The sequence below is a fragment of the Erinaceus europaeus genome, chromosome 19, assembly GCF_950295315.1.
Source record: "Erinaceus europaeus chromosome 19, mEriEur2.1, whole genome shotgun sequence".
Taxonomy (NCBI): domain Eukaryota; kingdom Metazoa; phylum Chordata; class Mammalia; order Eulipotyphla; family Erinaceidae; genus Erinaceus; species Erinaceus europaeus.
The window spans coordinates 21130397-21143058 of NC_080180.1; the positions used below are offsets into that span (position 1 = coordinate 21130397).

At 49.2% G+C, this 12662-nt stretch overlaps 1 protein-coding gene across 14 annotated transcripts in view; it reads left to right on the forward strand.

The window, feature by feature from the left end:
- The window catches only part of PPP1R12B (protein phosphatase 1 regulatory subunit 12B), a 235403-nt gene extending 229042 nt beyond the window's left edge, over window positions 1–6361 (forward strand). For 10 of the 14 annotated variants that reach the window (XM_060178571.1, XM_060178570.1, XM_060178572.1 and 7 more), the window contains one exon: window positions 5693–6361. Coding sequence is in view for 8 of the 14 variants with exons in the window: in XM_060178568.1 (XP_060034551.1) it covers window positions 5693–5779 (87 nt within the window). In the remaining 6 variants the exon portion in view is untranslated. Of the gene's footprint in view, window positions 1–1305; window positions 1487–5692 lie in introns of all 14 variants that reach the window. The other 4 variants (XM_060178566.1, XM_060178576.1, XM_060178567.1 and 1 more) reach the window with 1 other exon arrangement.
- The last annotated feature ends 6301 nt before the right edge of the window (window positions 6362–12662 follow it).

The window sequence follows — 12662 nt, forward strand, 5'->3', positions numbered from 1 at the left end:
CGAATTGTGTCAACAAGGGCAAAAATAATAACCACAACGAAGCTACAACAAGGGCATCAAAAAAGGGGGGAAAAAAAAAATCTCCTGCTGCTGCTCCAGGAGCTGCCACCACCGTTCCCTCTGTGTGACCAAGGCCTGGGTGGTGCTAGGGTCAGCCCTGCCCGTCAGTGGCCACGTGGCACCATCTGGCTGTGCATTTTCCCCCAAAAAATACTCCATCCCCCCCTTGGGGGACAGAGAGTCTGTCTCAGCTTGTTTTTCCTTTTCACTGTCCCCCCCCATGCTACTTTTCATCTTCTTACTTTTTCACTCCCAAAGACCTATAACTCCACTAACTTCTCGTTTCTATCCTTCTCATCCCTGTGAGTGTGAGAGTCTTTTCTCTGGCACCTGGAGACCTTTTTTGTAGTTAGACTAACCCACAGGACTGTCTGTCTTCATCTCTGAAGTCCCTTTCATATAACCAAGCCCTTTCCCTCCTCCCGACGAGCTGGTGGTCTCGGTTTCAGAGTCAGTAAGATGACCACAGAGGGAGACCAAAGGACAGGGCGAGGAAACCTGGGGTATAGTTCCGTTTACTGACGACTCAGGGTATTAAGTAAAATTGTCTGTGGATGGATTGTCCTCTTCCATTTGCAACAGTGACAAATATAACAGACTAGGCCACTGGCCTAATTAGGGCCCTGGGTGCTGCAGCTTTTGTGCACAGCTGTACCTTCCAGAGCAGGAGTATGCAAACATCCTCAAGCCCCTCTTACCCTCTTCATGAACTGGGACAGAGAGCTAGCTGTGAGCTGGGTGATAGAAATAATCATGTAGCAGGTCAAGGCAGGTGAGCAGCTCCTGGATCCTGGAACAAGCTTCTGAGCTGCAGAGAACAGCAGCATTCAGGAAGCTTCCCACGCAGCACGTCAGAGGACCAGCCAGAGAGCTGCCGGGTGATAAAGGGTCCCTATGGGTTTGGCTCAGCCACATTCAGGAGGCCCCAAGCCATATGGTGGGCAGTCATTCTCAAAAGCAATCCAGATGTGCTTTGCGAGAGCCTGGTGGTTATATTCATAGGAGTGATTTTCAGTGTAGTCAGGCCTTAGCCAAGAATCACAGATACGGCTCTCCTCTCCCCAACACTTTCTCTCCTTCATCCTCTAACACCCCCCCCCATTACTCCTGCCTTTCTTTTTTCCTTTCTTGCATGCAAACTAAAAACAAAAATAGTCATGTGATTTCTTTGTCCTACTTTTATCTTCTCTGGTCTGTCTTGTCTCTCTGTCTTGTCTGTCTGTCTCCATGTTTCACTCTCTGCAGAACCTCCACCAGCTAAAACAGATCCAAACCTTGAAGCAGCTGAACGAGCAACTACAAGCTGAGAACAGGGCCCTGACCCGAGTTGTGGCCAGACTCTCGGAGTCCAACGAGTCCTCGGAAACTCAGGAGCTCTAGTTCTTGCCCCTCTTCTTCACCTCACTTCCCTCCTCCACCACTCCAGGCAGGTTCACTCTTCTTGTTGCTCCCAGAAGCTCCGTGTGCATCCCCCCAGCATCAGAGCCTCTGTAAACAGGTTCCTGTAAAGGCTGGTCCTCTGGATATGGACAGAGTCAGGACTGAAAGCATAGAGGGGGCATAGCAGCCAAGGTCAGGGGAGGCAATGGCCTCACAGGGGCAGTCTGTTTAGTGAGATAGCCGCATCACCCCCTCTTCTCCTGGAGACTGGACATGGGTCTGCTCGGCTGCACAGACACATACACGTGTGTGTGTATACAGGTGCAAGCGTGCACACACACACACACACACATTTCTCTGGTGTAGTCATTGCCAGGCAATATTGAACTTTTGGTAAACAGTAATTCAAGTCCAGCTTGGCCCCTGGAGCCCCAGCTGAGGTTACACCTGGGGTGACCAGGGAGGGCAGGGCTCTCGACTCTGGCTGCACATAATGAATGCTAGGAACTTGTAACTCATGGAGTGCCTGCCCACCCCCAAAGATCCGGTGGTCTGGGTTAAGACCCAGAACAAGCAAAACTTGTTCGAAACTGCCTTGTCAATTCTGGTGTGAAAGCAGAGGTCAGAACCACAGCCCTTTGGATATCAGAACTAACTTCCCATGTCTGGCAGCATGCTGGATGGGAAGACAGGACTGAAGGTTAGAACTCTTTGATCCAGCTCGCTACCAACAAAAATATTCTTCATCCTCACAATTCGAGTAGAAATGGATAATGATTTACCTCCTTTCTACAGTGGTCTTCTCCCTTTTTGGCAGGGATTGTGCTCCTTCCAATCACAGATCCCTGGGTTCTAGGAAACACACACACACACACAATGTCTTGATGTGATTTGTTTTGCAAAGAAGGTAACGGGCAGTGGGACAGGGAGCTGGGACTTTTTTCGCAACTGAGAGCCAGAAGGAGAGAATGTATTTGGAGAACCAGCGTTTTTCCCTGGAAGTGGGTCTGAAAGACAAGCTCACAGAGAACTTGTTTTTCCTTCCCAAGACTGTGATGGGGGTCATGACTGTGATGGAGCCATTTCATTCTCTGAAATGAGTTTTTAATTTTCAGCAGTGATCTAATTAGTCCTGAACAAGGCTTGTTCTTTCTTCTGCCTGTTTGCTTGTGCCTTCAGGCTCAGTGGCTGGCAACTAATACCCACTAGATTGGAAGCACCCATATTACCAGAAGGCCTGAGCGAATATCTTACTCAAGATGCTATGACAGGCAGAAAGAAAATTGAAATGAAAGTGCTCCAGGGCCTGGCACCCAGCAGCTTAGTCACTCTGCTGACCAAGTGCCACCCTTTGGTCCAAACACTATGTTTGAAAGCTAGCTTTTAGGCTTCTTGAAGTTTTGATGTGAGGTGGGAGCCTCTCAAAAGATGCCTAGATATTTGTAGTCTCCCCCTTTGTGCAAGGTAGTACATATGGCATATGGAGTGGAACCATACCTCACCCCATTCAGTAGTGAAGAACCATGGCAACAGCTGGCATTTACTAAGGCCTGTGCTAAATGCTTTCTATATATTATTTTCTCATTTATCATCCAGAACAGTCATTTTACATGTGGGGGGATAAATTCAAGTTTCAGATTCAGTCACTTGTCCAAGGCCACTCAGAAAGTAATTGGAACCATAGCAGGTGCCAGAGCCTGCACTTTTGGCCGTGGTGCTCTGTGCATCTGCACTCTGGGTGTGGAGCTTTAGCCAGTGGTTAGGTGTGTGGGCTACGCAGCACCAGGAAGATCTGCTGAGCAATTACAGCCATGTCCCCAGCTTCACAGCTGAGGGGCAGAAGACAGCACTCTGCCTTCCCTGTCAAAAGTTGATGTCCAGGGAGTCTACAGAAAGATTTTGTCACTATACCAGTAAGATAGTTCATCCGGTAAGGTACCTGCAGCATTGCCATCTGGGCAACCCAGCTTCTAGCCCTCAGAATGCCACATGGGTGTCCCACAGCACTGGGGGAAGCTTCAGTGCTGTGGTGAAGTGCTCCTCTCCTCTCTCTCTCTCTCTCTCTCTCTCTCTCCATCTCTCTCTCTCTCTCTCTTTCTCTCTCTCTCTCTCTTTCTCTCTCTCTCTCTGGGAAAAAGTTATCAGCCTAGCATAAAGCCCCAGTAACAAAAACAACAACAGAAGATTTTGCCAACAGAAAGAAGGTCACTGTTTGATATGTGACCTAAAACAGGGATAAGCAGATGAGTATGACCCATCTGTATGGCCTGTTTGCTGTGCAAGTCATTAGAGGAGAAAAAAATATTTAATTGGATGGAATCAAATCTCAGTGCTCAAAAATAAAGTTTTAACTGAAACTGAGTCGCATGTATTTGCATACATGTGACCACTCTGTTTTATGTGCCCCGTTGTGTGGCACTTCCATTGCTGCTGCAGCAGGCTTAGGTGATTGCTGAGAGACTGTGTGGCCTGCAGACCCTCGCTGGGCCTCCTCAGAGCAACACCACTGGCCCCCACCAGAAAGCAAGATGAGAGAACTAAGCCAAACAGTGTGGTCTAGAGGGTTGACCCTGCTTGTTTTCAGTTTGAAGTTTTGTTAATAATCATGTTAACTCACAGTATAATACAAGCCACTTCCCAATGGGACATAACTGAAGAGTCCTGCCCCACTTCCCAAGGAGCCCAAAGCAAAGCAGCTCAGACAAGGAGCTTCCTGGTACCTTCCAGCTAGCCTTGCTCTGGGTTCTGAAGCCTTGGGTTTACTTTATAATGCCTCCCTCCTTGTGAAAGCCAGTCTCTAAGAAGAGATGCAAGGAATTTAACATGACCAGGGCACCTTCACATCAAGCTGTGCCACTGGAAATTTCAAAATCAAGAAAGCTGAGAGCCAGAGAGTTGGAATGGTCAAGCTCTCTTGAACCCCATCGTTGCATAGTGCTTTCACGTGTTATTTAATCATTCTTTTGCTTTAAGTGGCTATCAGATAACACTTCATTTCCTCCTCTCTCTTATGAGAGTGAGTCAAGTTTATGAGGCTCCCCCCACCTTGTTTTCTACATTCCACTTCTTGTACTTTTTGACACTCCTTTAAGATGTTGATTATAGTATGTTGCAGCTGGGAAACTGGCTTGTCCAATTTTTTTTTCTCCCAATGAGTTGAGTTCTTAATGTGGAAATAAATCATCAAGTCTCAATGAGTTGTTTGTACTTTTTAAAGAGCAGCTAAGTCCCAGTTTGATGAGCTGCTAGCAGTGAAATGCAGTGCACTGCCATATATAGCTTTTTCTCCTGCCTATGGAATCTTATTATGGAAATAGGGCTTTGGAAGTTTCATGAATACCAGACAGGAAGGTGGTGAAGCATTATGGGCCATCTGGGTTAACTTCTTCTTTTCTTTTTTAATCTTCTTGAAATGTGTTTCTGAGCATTCAGTTCTGACCGTCAAGGCCGTTTCCCCTCTGCGTTGTACATTAGACTGCACTCCGCGTGCTGTCCCAAGATGTCAGTCTCTGACATCCCCACCACTCTCACCTCCCCACCCCACCCCCACACACCACCGTCTCCTAAAATTACATGAAGGGACTCCAGGTTTATCCCTCCAATGGGGCACACTGCGGCAGAATTCAACACACACCCAGTGGGTGCTTGCTGTGGTGACAGGACCCACAAGCTCCCCGAACCTTAGCGGTGAATTTAGGATACGTGTGTAGTGTGACCAAGGGTTCTGGTGAGTTCTGTCAGAGAAGGCAGTGGGACGAGGGGCGTTGACTCGCCCTGTGGTGTGACAGCAGAGCCGAGCTCACAGTGTGCAGCATTGTCTTCCTTTAGCCCGTGTGCCCCCCTCCATCCTCTTTTCTGAATCTCCACCCTCTAGTCTCAGCAGCCCATTTTGACGCTCTCCCCAGTTTCTCTAGACCAGATGTGAGTTCAAGGGCAGGAGCAACTGAAAAAAGTCACCAATGTGGCGGGATGGAAGGATACAGAGTGTGAGGCATGAAGCCTGTGATGAAAAGGAGTGATAGTGTGGTGAGATCTGCCTATTCAGAAGACCCAGGGGCTGCAGGCTTCTTAAACAGTGACACCGCCAACTCAGTAATGGGAGGTCGTAAGGGCACTGCATCCCTGGGGCCAGGGGTGGTGACAGTTCACTGTATTAGCTGCCCCACAAGGCCCACAGGCTGGCCCGGCCGGTCAGGGAGGGCAGGGGACCACCATGCCGGGCTCTAACATCTCTCCCTCTGACACCCCACAGGTGTTAACGGAACTGAAATCCGACAACCAGCGGCTGAAAGATGAAAATGGCGCCCTCATCAGAGTCATCAGCAAACTGTCCAAGTAGCCGAGGCTGTGGTGGATTCAGGAGGGGATGGACAGCAGTTGCCACCCCGCCCCACTTTTCCAGCCATTGCCTTCCAACCAAAAGCAAGGGGCGTTTTGGTGGAAGGACTCTTCTCCTTGACCCTCCAGCCATCGCCTCTGTACCGTATTGCTCTCTGCACTCTCAGTGCCCCCCATTCCACCTCCACCCCCAGCCCCCGAGTTTTATGACAGTTTTCATTGAAGCATGATTTGTGATCATTCAAGTCATCTGGAGAAGGCCTTGAGGAGTGTACCAGGGTCAGCTGTGGACCCCTGACTTCCTGCTCCTCAGCTACTTGTCAGCCTTGGATCTGTTCCAAACATCAAAGGCCTCTGCCCAGACCAGGACACAGCCTTGTACACAAGCCAGTGCCCTCTGGTCTGGAGGAGTCTCATGGTGGCCACTGCAGGATCCCATCTGGAAGGCCAAAAGCCACAGCAGGATGTTGGAATAAACACCGGGCAGCCTTAGGCTGTATTTCCATTAGATTCCAAGGTGACAGCGGCTCTTCCTTGAGGGTTTCTGCCCGTCTTCACCTCTCAGGAACTGACTTTTGTCTGACTCCTGGTGTTGTTGTTATTTGTTCTGTCAACAACTGGGTAACACATCTGACCGGTCTTAACCCCTGTTTCTCCCTCATAGCTCCCTCTCCCCAGTGACCAGATGATCCTGGCTTTACTTAGTCCTTCCCTCACTCTCTCTTTATTTTCCTTTTTGCTTCCCCTCCACCCACCTTGCCCCTGTGGTGTAAATACCAGGACAGAGCACCTGGCCTCCATTGGCTTTTGCTATTATGGGGGATGGTTGGTCTCTCCCAGGACACTCTGGATGCTGCTGGCCCTCTTCCCGAATGGCCAGATGATGGCAGAAGTGTCAGCCCCTTCTGCTCCTCTCCCATTTGCTTTCCCGACAAAATCTTCTTGATTGGGAAATCTGGGCCCTTCCCATCCCCTCCCTTCCCTTTGACCTTGTTTTCCTCTCTCAGCTCTGACTCTGGCACCTGCTCCTGATGAGAAATGACATCACTGCAAGGCGGCCTGAGAGGCGGGGAGGCGTGATTGACGGGACATGGCCTCAGAGGTGGAGGCAGGTTGGAAAGGCATATGTGGTGTGGAGTATCTGAGGGCACTTGCTAACATGTGGCAAAGAAAATGGGAGATGACACCCCATTGTGCTGCGAGATGGTGATGAATTTTATAATATCTGGTTCTTAGATTTAGGAGAGATGACTTTCTTAGGAGCCAACAAGAGAAATGACTTAGTGGAGGATTTAAAGGGGTAAGATACTCTCAACTCACTAAGGAGAATCTCAGAATCTTACGAGCGAGTGGCCTGGCCCAGGAGCCACTGATCCAGCTTTCCATTACATGGCACAGAGGACCCCCCCACCCCCACCAGCACACACAGTGCCACAACTGACACCCCTAGTCAGGCCCACTGGTGGCTGTGTGTTAATAGCCAAAGTTTGGGTGACTCTAATGGCCAGAAAGTTGTTCATAATGTGAGCTAAGGTCTCATAGTCTGGTGACAGCCCTTCAGATCTGTACCGTTGGTGGGTGACCTTCCCTCCATCTTTCTTCTAGCTGGCATTCTCCTAGTCCTTTAAGTCATTCCTCACATGGCACACCCTTCGTGCCTGTCACACCAGGGCCATCATCATCAAGACAAAAGCTGCCTTTTCAGATACTGTACCCAGAACCTAGACAGATCACTCCCTCCATCCGATGCAGGTCACAGCAGCCACCCACTAGGGACACTTAATGGGTTTTCTAGACGTCTCACCCTGTGGCTGGTTTATCTTGAGTGTGAAGGTCACCTAAGTTGTCATCATTTTAGGGTTTCCAGTGATGCTCAGTGCTCATAGTACTCCGTTCTATTAAACTACCTCTGTCCACTTTTTATTTCTTGGGGAAAAAAAGATTAATTCGACATGACTTCCTGAAACAATCACATACCCTTTAACCCAGAAATTATAATTTAAGATCCTCATTCTAGACTAGAAAAATCTGTCTCCTGTAGCAATACTTCATTTCTTAAGTATATAAAATTCTCTGTGCTTCAACCATTTTCCAAAAGAAGCTACTGCTGACAGAGTGGTAGAGCTCAGCTCTTGGGAAATGCTCAGTTAGAATAAGAGGCTTCACCTCTCCCACTATCTGAGTTCCCTCCATTCTAGGGAAAGAGAAGTCATCGGGAAGCGGACCAGCCGCCCCCTGGCACAGCCTCGATGGTGGGGAAGGGATGCCAGTAGTGTTGCCTCTTTCTCAGACACAGAAATTTGGGTTCTTAGAAAAGCATCTTGCCTCTCTTGCATTAGATGGACCAGGTACAGGGGTTCCAAAGGGTCCCCTGACATCTGCATGTGCCTTTCAAAAGCGTGGGACAGGCTCCTCATGCTTGGGTGCAGTGTTCTGCTGCTTCCTGTGACCCTTCATGGTAAAGATGTCTGCTCTCGCGAGAGAAAATGGCGTGCTCCACAGTGTCAGAAATATTAGACTGACCGAGAACTCTTGCAAGCAGGTGATTTCGGGCACTGTGTCTTATGCAGTGAATTTTATTAGACAGACTCTAGATACTGCTCTTCCAGAGAACGAGATATTATCCCCCCCACCCCGTACTACTGCCTGGTGCCCACAAGATGGTGGGTGTAGACCAGTCTGAGCGCTGATCAGTTAACCTCTGCTGGCCTCTTTAGTGGTTTCCAGTCCCTCCTTACTGGTGTGGACACTCTTGAGCACTGCCAGTCTCTTTCCTGCAGGGCTGGCCAATAATTCGGGGCTTGAGCTGTACCACATTGACTCTTCACATGAGGTAGCCAAAGGGTAAGGAGGATTGTGGGTACAAACTTACACCTGGTTCTCATTAATTTGATATTTTTCAGTATCAAGCCACACTTCAGGAGAAGTGTATCTGGTCATTCCAGAGATTCTCTGGCTGAAGTTTTGCCATTTCATCTGTCAAGAACTACTTATCCTTTTCCAGAAAGTTCCAAGGCCCAATAACCCCAAGCCCCATTCTGGTCTCTAGTGTTTTGGGTTTTTGCAGATCTCAGGGTGTTGCCTCTGAAGAATCTCGAGTGTGCATGCCTCAGGCTCATTCAGTGTGTGAAGCTCTCTCTTGAATGGTCTCATTTGATGTGTCCTGGATCTCCCCCCTCTCTCTCTGTCCAACTGCAGGGTGTGTTTGCTTCTCTTTTGACCTTCCCCTGGCTTTTATTCCATCTTCCACCCCAGGTTTGAGACCAAAATGCATCTGTTACTCTCTGAAGCCATTGGTCTAGGAGGCTTCATATTTCTGTTTCAATCACTTCACCCACACCCCTCATTCTAGACAAAACATGTACTTATTAAACTATCCCCTTCAGGAAGCAAGGAGGCTGGAAACCCACCCATTAACCTGTGGATCCAATAGTTTATGTAAACATACTGAATCTTCTCTGCAGGGGGCTTTGAGTTGAGCCAGAGATGATGACAGAAATTCTCAAAACTCTGCGCTGGCTTCAGTCTCTGGATTTCTAGCCAGACAGACACTGCCTCCTGTCACAGGAAGGCTGGTGACTAAGTTCAGTGTGAGGAAGGTCCTGATATTGTTGTGAGGTGGCCCTGGGGTGAGAAGCAGCAGCACAGAGAACATAAGATTTATTTTTTCCCACTAGGGTTATTGTAGCTGGCACTCTGTGACTGCACAACTCCACTGCTCCCAGTGGCCATATTTTTTTTTTCATTCTGTTTTGATAGAAAGTAAAAGGCAGAGAAAGAAGGAAAGAGTGGCAGAGAGGAGACACCTGCAGGTGGGGACTGGGGGCTTGAACCCAGGTCCTCGTGTTTAGTAATGTGTGTGCTCTCCTAAGTGTGCTACCAACCAGTCCCCTGGAGAACTATTTGAAATGTTGCAAGTTATTCATCTTCCAGGCCTCTAAAGGGGCTCAGCATCTAAGCATGTAGGAAAAAGGAGTTCCTAGCTCCACCACTCCGAGGGAGCCGGGGCTTGCCGGAGCTTAGTAGTGAGGTCAGACTACCTGGGACCTGAAGCCAGTGTTTAAACCAGCACCCACATAACTCATTTGAGGCCCTTCCCAAATCCAGGCCCAATTAGAACTGAAGATCTTGCCCCCCCAATCTAAGTTTTTAAATGTTTCATTACTTATGAGAGAAAGAGTTTCACTTAAGGGGGGGGGGGGCAGAGAGAGAGAGAGAGAAGCCAGAGCAACACTTCAGTATATGTAGTGCCAAGGATCAAATCAGGAACGTCAGGCATCAAAGTCTAAAGCTCTGCCATTTAAACCAATTTTTAAGGCAGATTTGGCCCCTTCAAAAGATGTGAGTTCCTCGGTCCCCAATAAACGAGGCAGCAGCCTAAGGTGACACCCTCAGATCCTACCCTGAGCATCTTGATCCCAGGGCTGCTGCCTACCCTGGTGAGCCATGTGACCTTAGGGATGTCACCTCCTGTCTATGAAACGACATTGTCCCGGAGGATCCTGAAAAATGCCTCTTGTCCAGATAGATGTCAATCTAGGGTCTATTCGCAGGAAAAGTTGCACATTTCCTAAACTCAGAATTTCTGCCTTTACTTTCATTTTTGTTTTCGTCTGGATTCAAGCTGTTTAACACCAGCATGTCAAGGTTGACTACTCATCCTTGCTGGAAAGTGAATTTAATATCGAGGGTAATTGAATGGTTTCGCAATTGCTTTCCCTCCTAATGGCTTGGGAAGAATATTAAAACCTGCAGAGGTGGAAATTGGAGCTCACGGGGAAATGAACAGAAAGCAATTTGTTGCAGGCGGCCTTTGGACAAATTGTTTTAATAGGAGAGAGAGGTGCTGCTCCATAGGTATGTCTGACCACTTTTCCTCAGCCTGCTCGGACGTGGTGTCCATGGCTCCCCGTGTCATGGAACACTACCTGCATTTTTGCTTGGCGCCTGCTAACATATCATCTTGACCTGTCTTAAAGCAGCATCAGATTTTCCTTCATAGAAGCCTCATCTTCTAGCTGCACTTGGCTCTTTTTAAAAATATATATATATATTTATTGCTACCAGGTTATTGTTGGGGCTTAGTGCCAGCACTATGCATCCACTGCTCCTGGCGGCCATTTTTTCCTTTTATTTTTTTTCTATTTTATTTGATAGGACAGAGAGACATTGAGAGGGGAGATAGAGAGGGAGAAAGACACCTGCAGACCTGCTTCACCACTCATGAAGTCTTCCCCTCTGCAGGTGAGGATCGGGGGCTCGAACCCAGGTTCTTGTGTGTGGTGATAAGTGCACCGCTCTCTGGCCCCTGGTCCACTTACCTCTTCCTCTGGACTTTGGGTCACCAGAAGAGGGAGGTTCTGGTGCTGTTCTGGATGGCCTTTGCTTTAGAGCAGCTAAGAGGAGCCACATGCAGTGTGTGTGTAAGCCCCAGTCCACACAGGCAAGGCGACCAAACAGCCCTTGGCTGGCCCTGGTGTGAACAGAATGAAAGGGTAGACGTCCAGGAAAGGAGGAAGCGGATGTGCTGCGGTGAGGTGGAGGTAGAAAGTGAAGGAGGGCTTTGATGGGGAAGCAGAGGGCTTGGCAGAAGCCCAGTCCCCTGGGAAGTGAGCGCCAATGAGTGCCTTAGGCCTCCAGCCAAGCAGAGATGCTTATCCACTTCCCTGATAGGTACTGACACAGCTCAGAGAGGTAGACCCTATCAAGGACAGCTATTGATCGCTTGTGTTCTGACTAGATTGGAAAACAGATCAACTTCACTGTGGCCCAGGAACTGTTTATTGTCACAGTTACTAGAGTGCCAGATGATCTGGAGGGGAGAGAGGAAGGGCCCAGAGAAACCAAGCAGAGCATTGTGGCTTCAGCTTGCAAGGTCCTGCCCCTCTTGCCCCCTCCTGGGGAGAGCTGTAGACTGGAGGGGCTGTTTGAAGGCACACCCTGGGCATGTGTCCTGCTCTTACCTGAAGAGGCCTAGCAGCAGGGGTGGGGACAGGAGCTCCCCGCTTCTAGGCTGTGCACGCACATTTGCTGACACAGCATTTTCCGAGTGCAGCCCGGCACAGACTCATTAGCCATTCTTATCCCGGTATGTCAGTCTGTCAATTCCTGTCTTCTGCTTCCAGCTTTCTCCCCACCCCCACTTCTTCTAATCCCCAAAGAACGTCTCTCTGAGCCATTGTCCAATTCATCTGTTTATCATCTTGGACTGTGAATCTGCCAGAGTGGTCTTCTCTGTTATTTTGTCTCCCAACTTTTCTCTACTGCTGCCAAGAGACTTTTCTCTTGGGTGGCCCCTTTAGGTGACATCAGGCTGCTCTGATGTCCTTCCAAAGCAAACAGACTGTCCGACAGCCCTTCCTCCCCAATACCCTCTGTGTTCTTTATTCCTTACTTTTCTCATTGGAGCTGCTGGTGCTTTAGAGGTGAGGGGGCCGTGTGTGTGGTTAGAATCAGCCCAGGTTCCAGGGGAGCTCCAATATCAGCAGCCACCACCGCTGGTCCCTCTCGTGTTCAGAAGCTCCTGGCTATGCTGATGGGAACACTGCAGTCTGATGGGAGGTCACAGGAAGCCATGTCCAGTTTGCTCAGTCTTTGGCCAGGAACTTCTGGCCCCTCCTTGCTACACACTCATTTCTCAGAAGAGGCTTGCGCAGTGCCCAAGAGGGTGTCTCCTAGACTTGGGGGTGAGCACAGCCTTAAGCCACGCCCCTGCTAAGCTGTTCCTCCCTGCATTGCTGAGAAACAGGCAGACACCCCCCCACCCCCCCCACCCCCGTATCCAGAGGCTGGATAAAGAGGGGCTCAGGCACAGGACAATGGAGGCAGGCTGCTGGGAGGCTGCAGAACACACACACTTCCAGCCAGCTGTCCTTGCGCCTTTG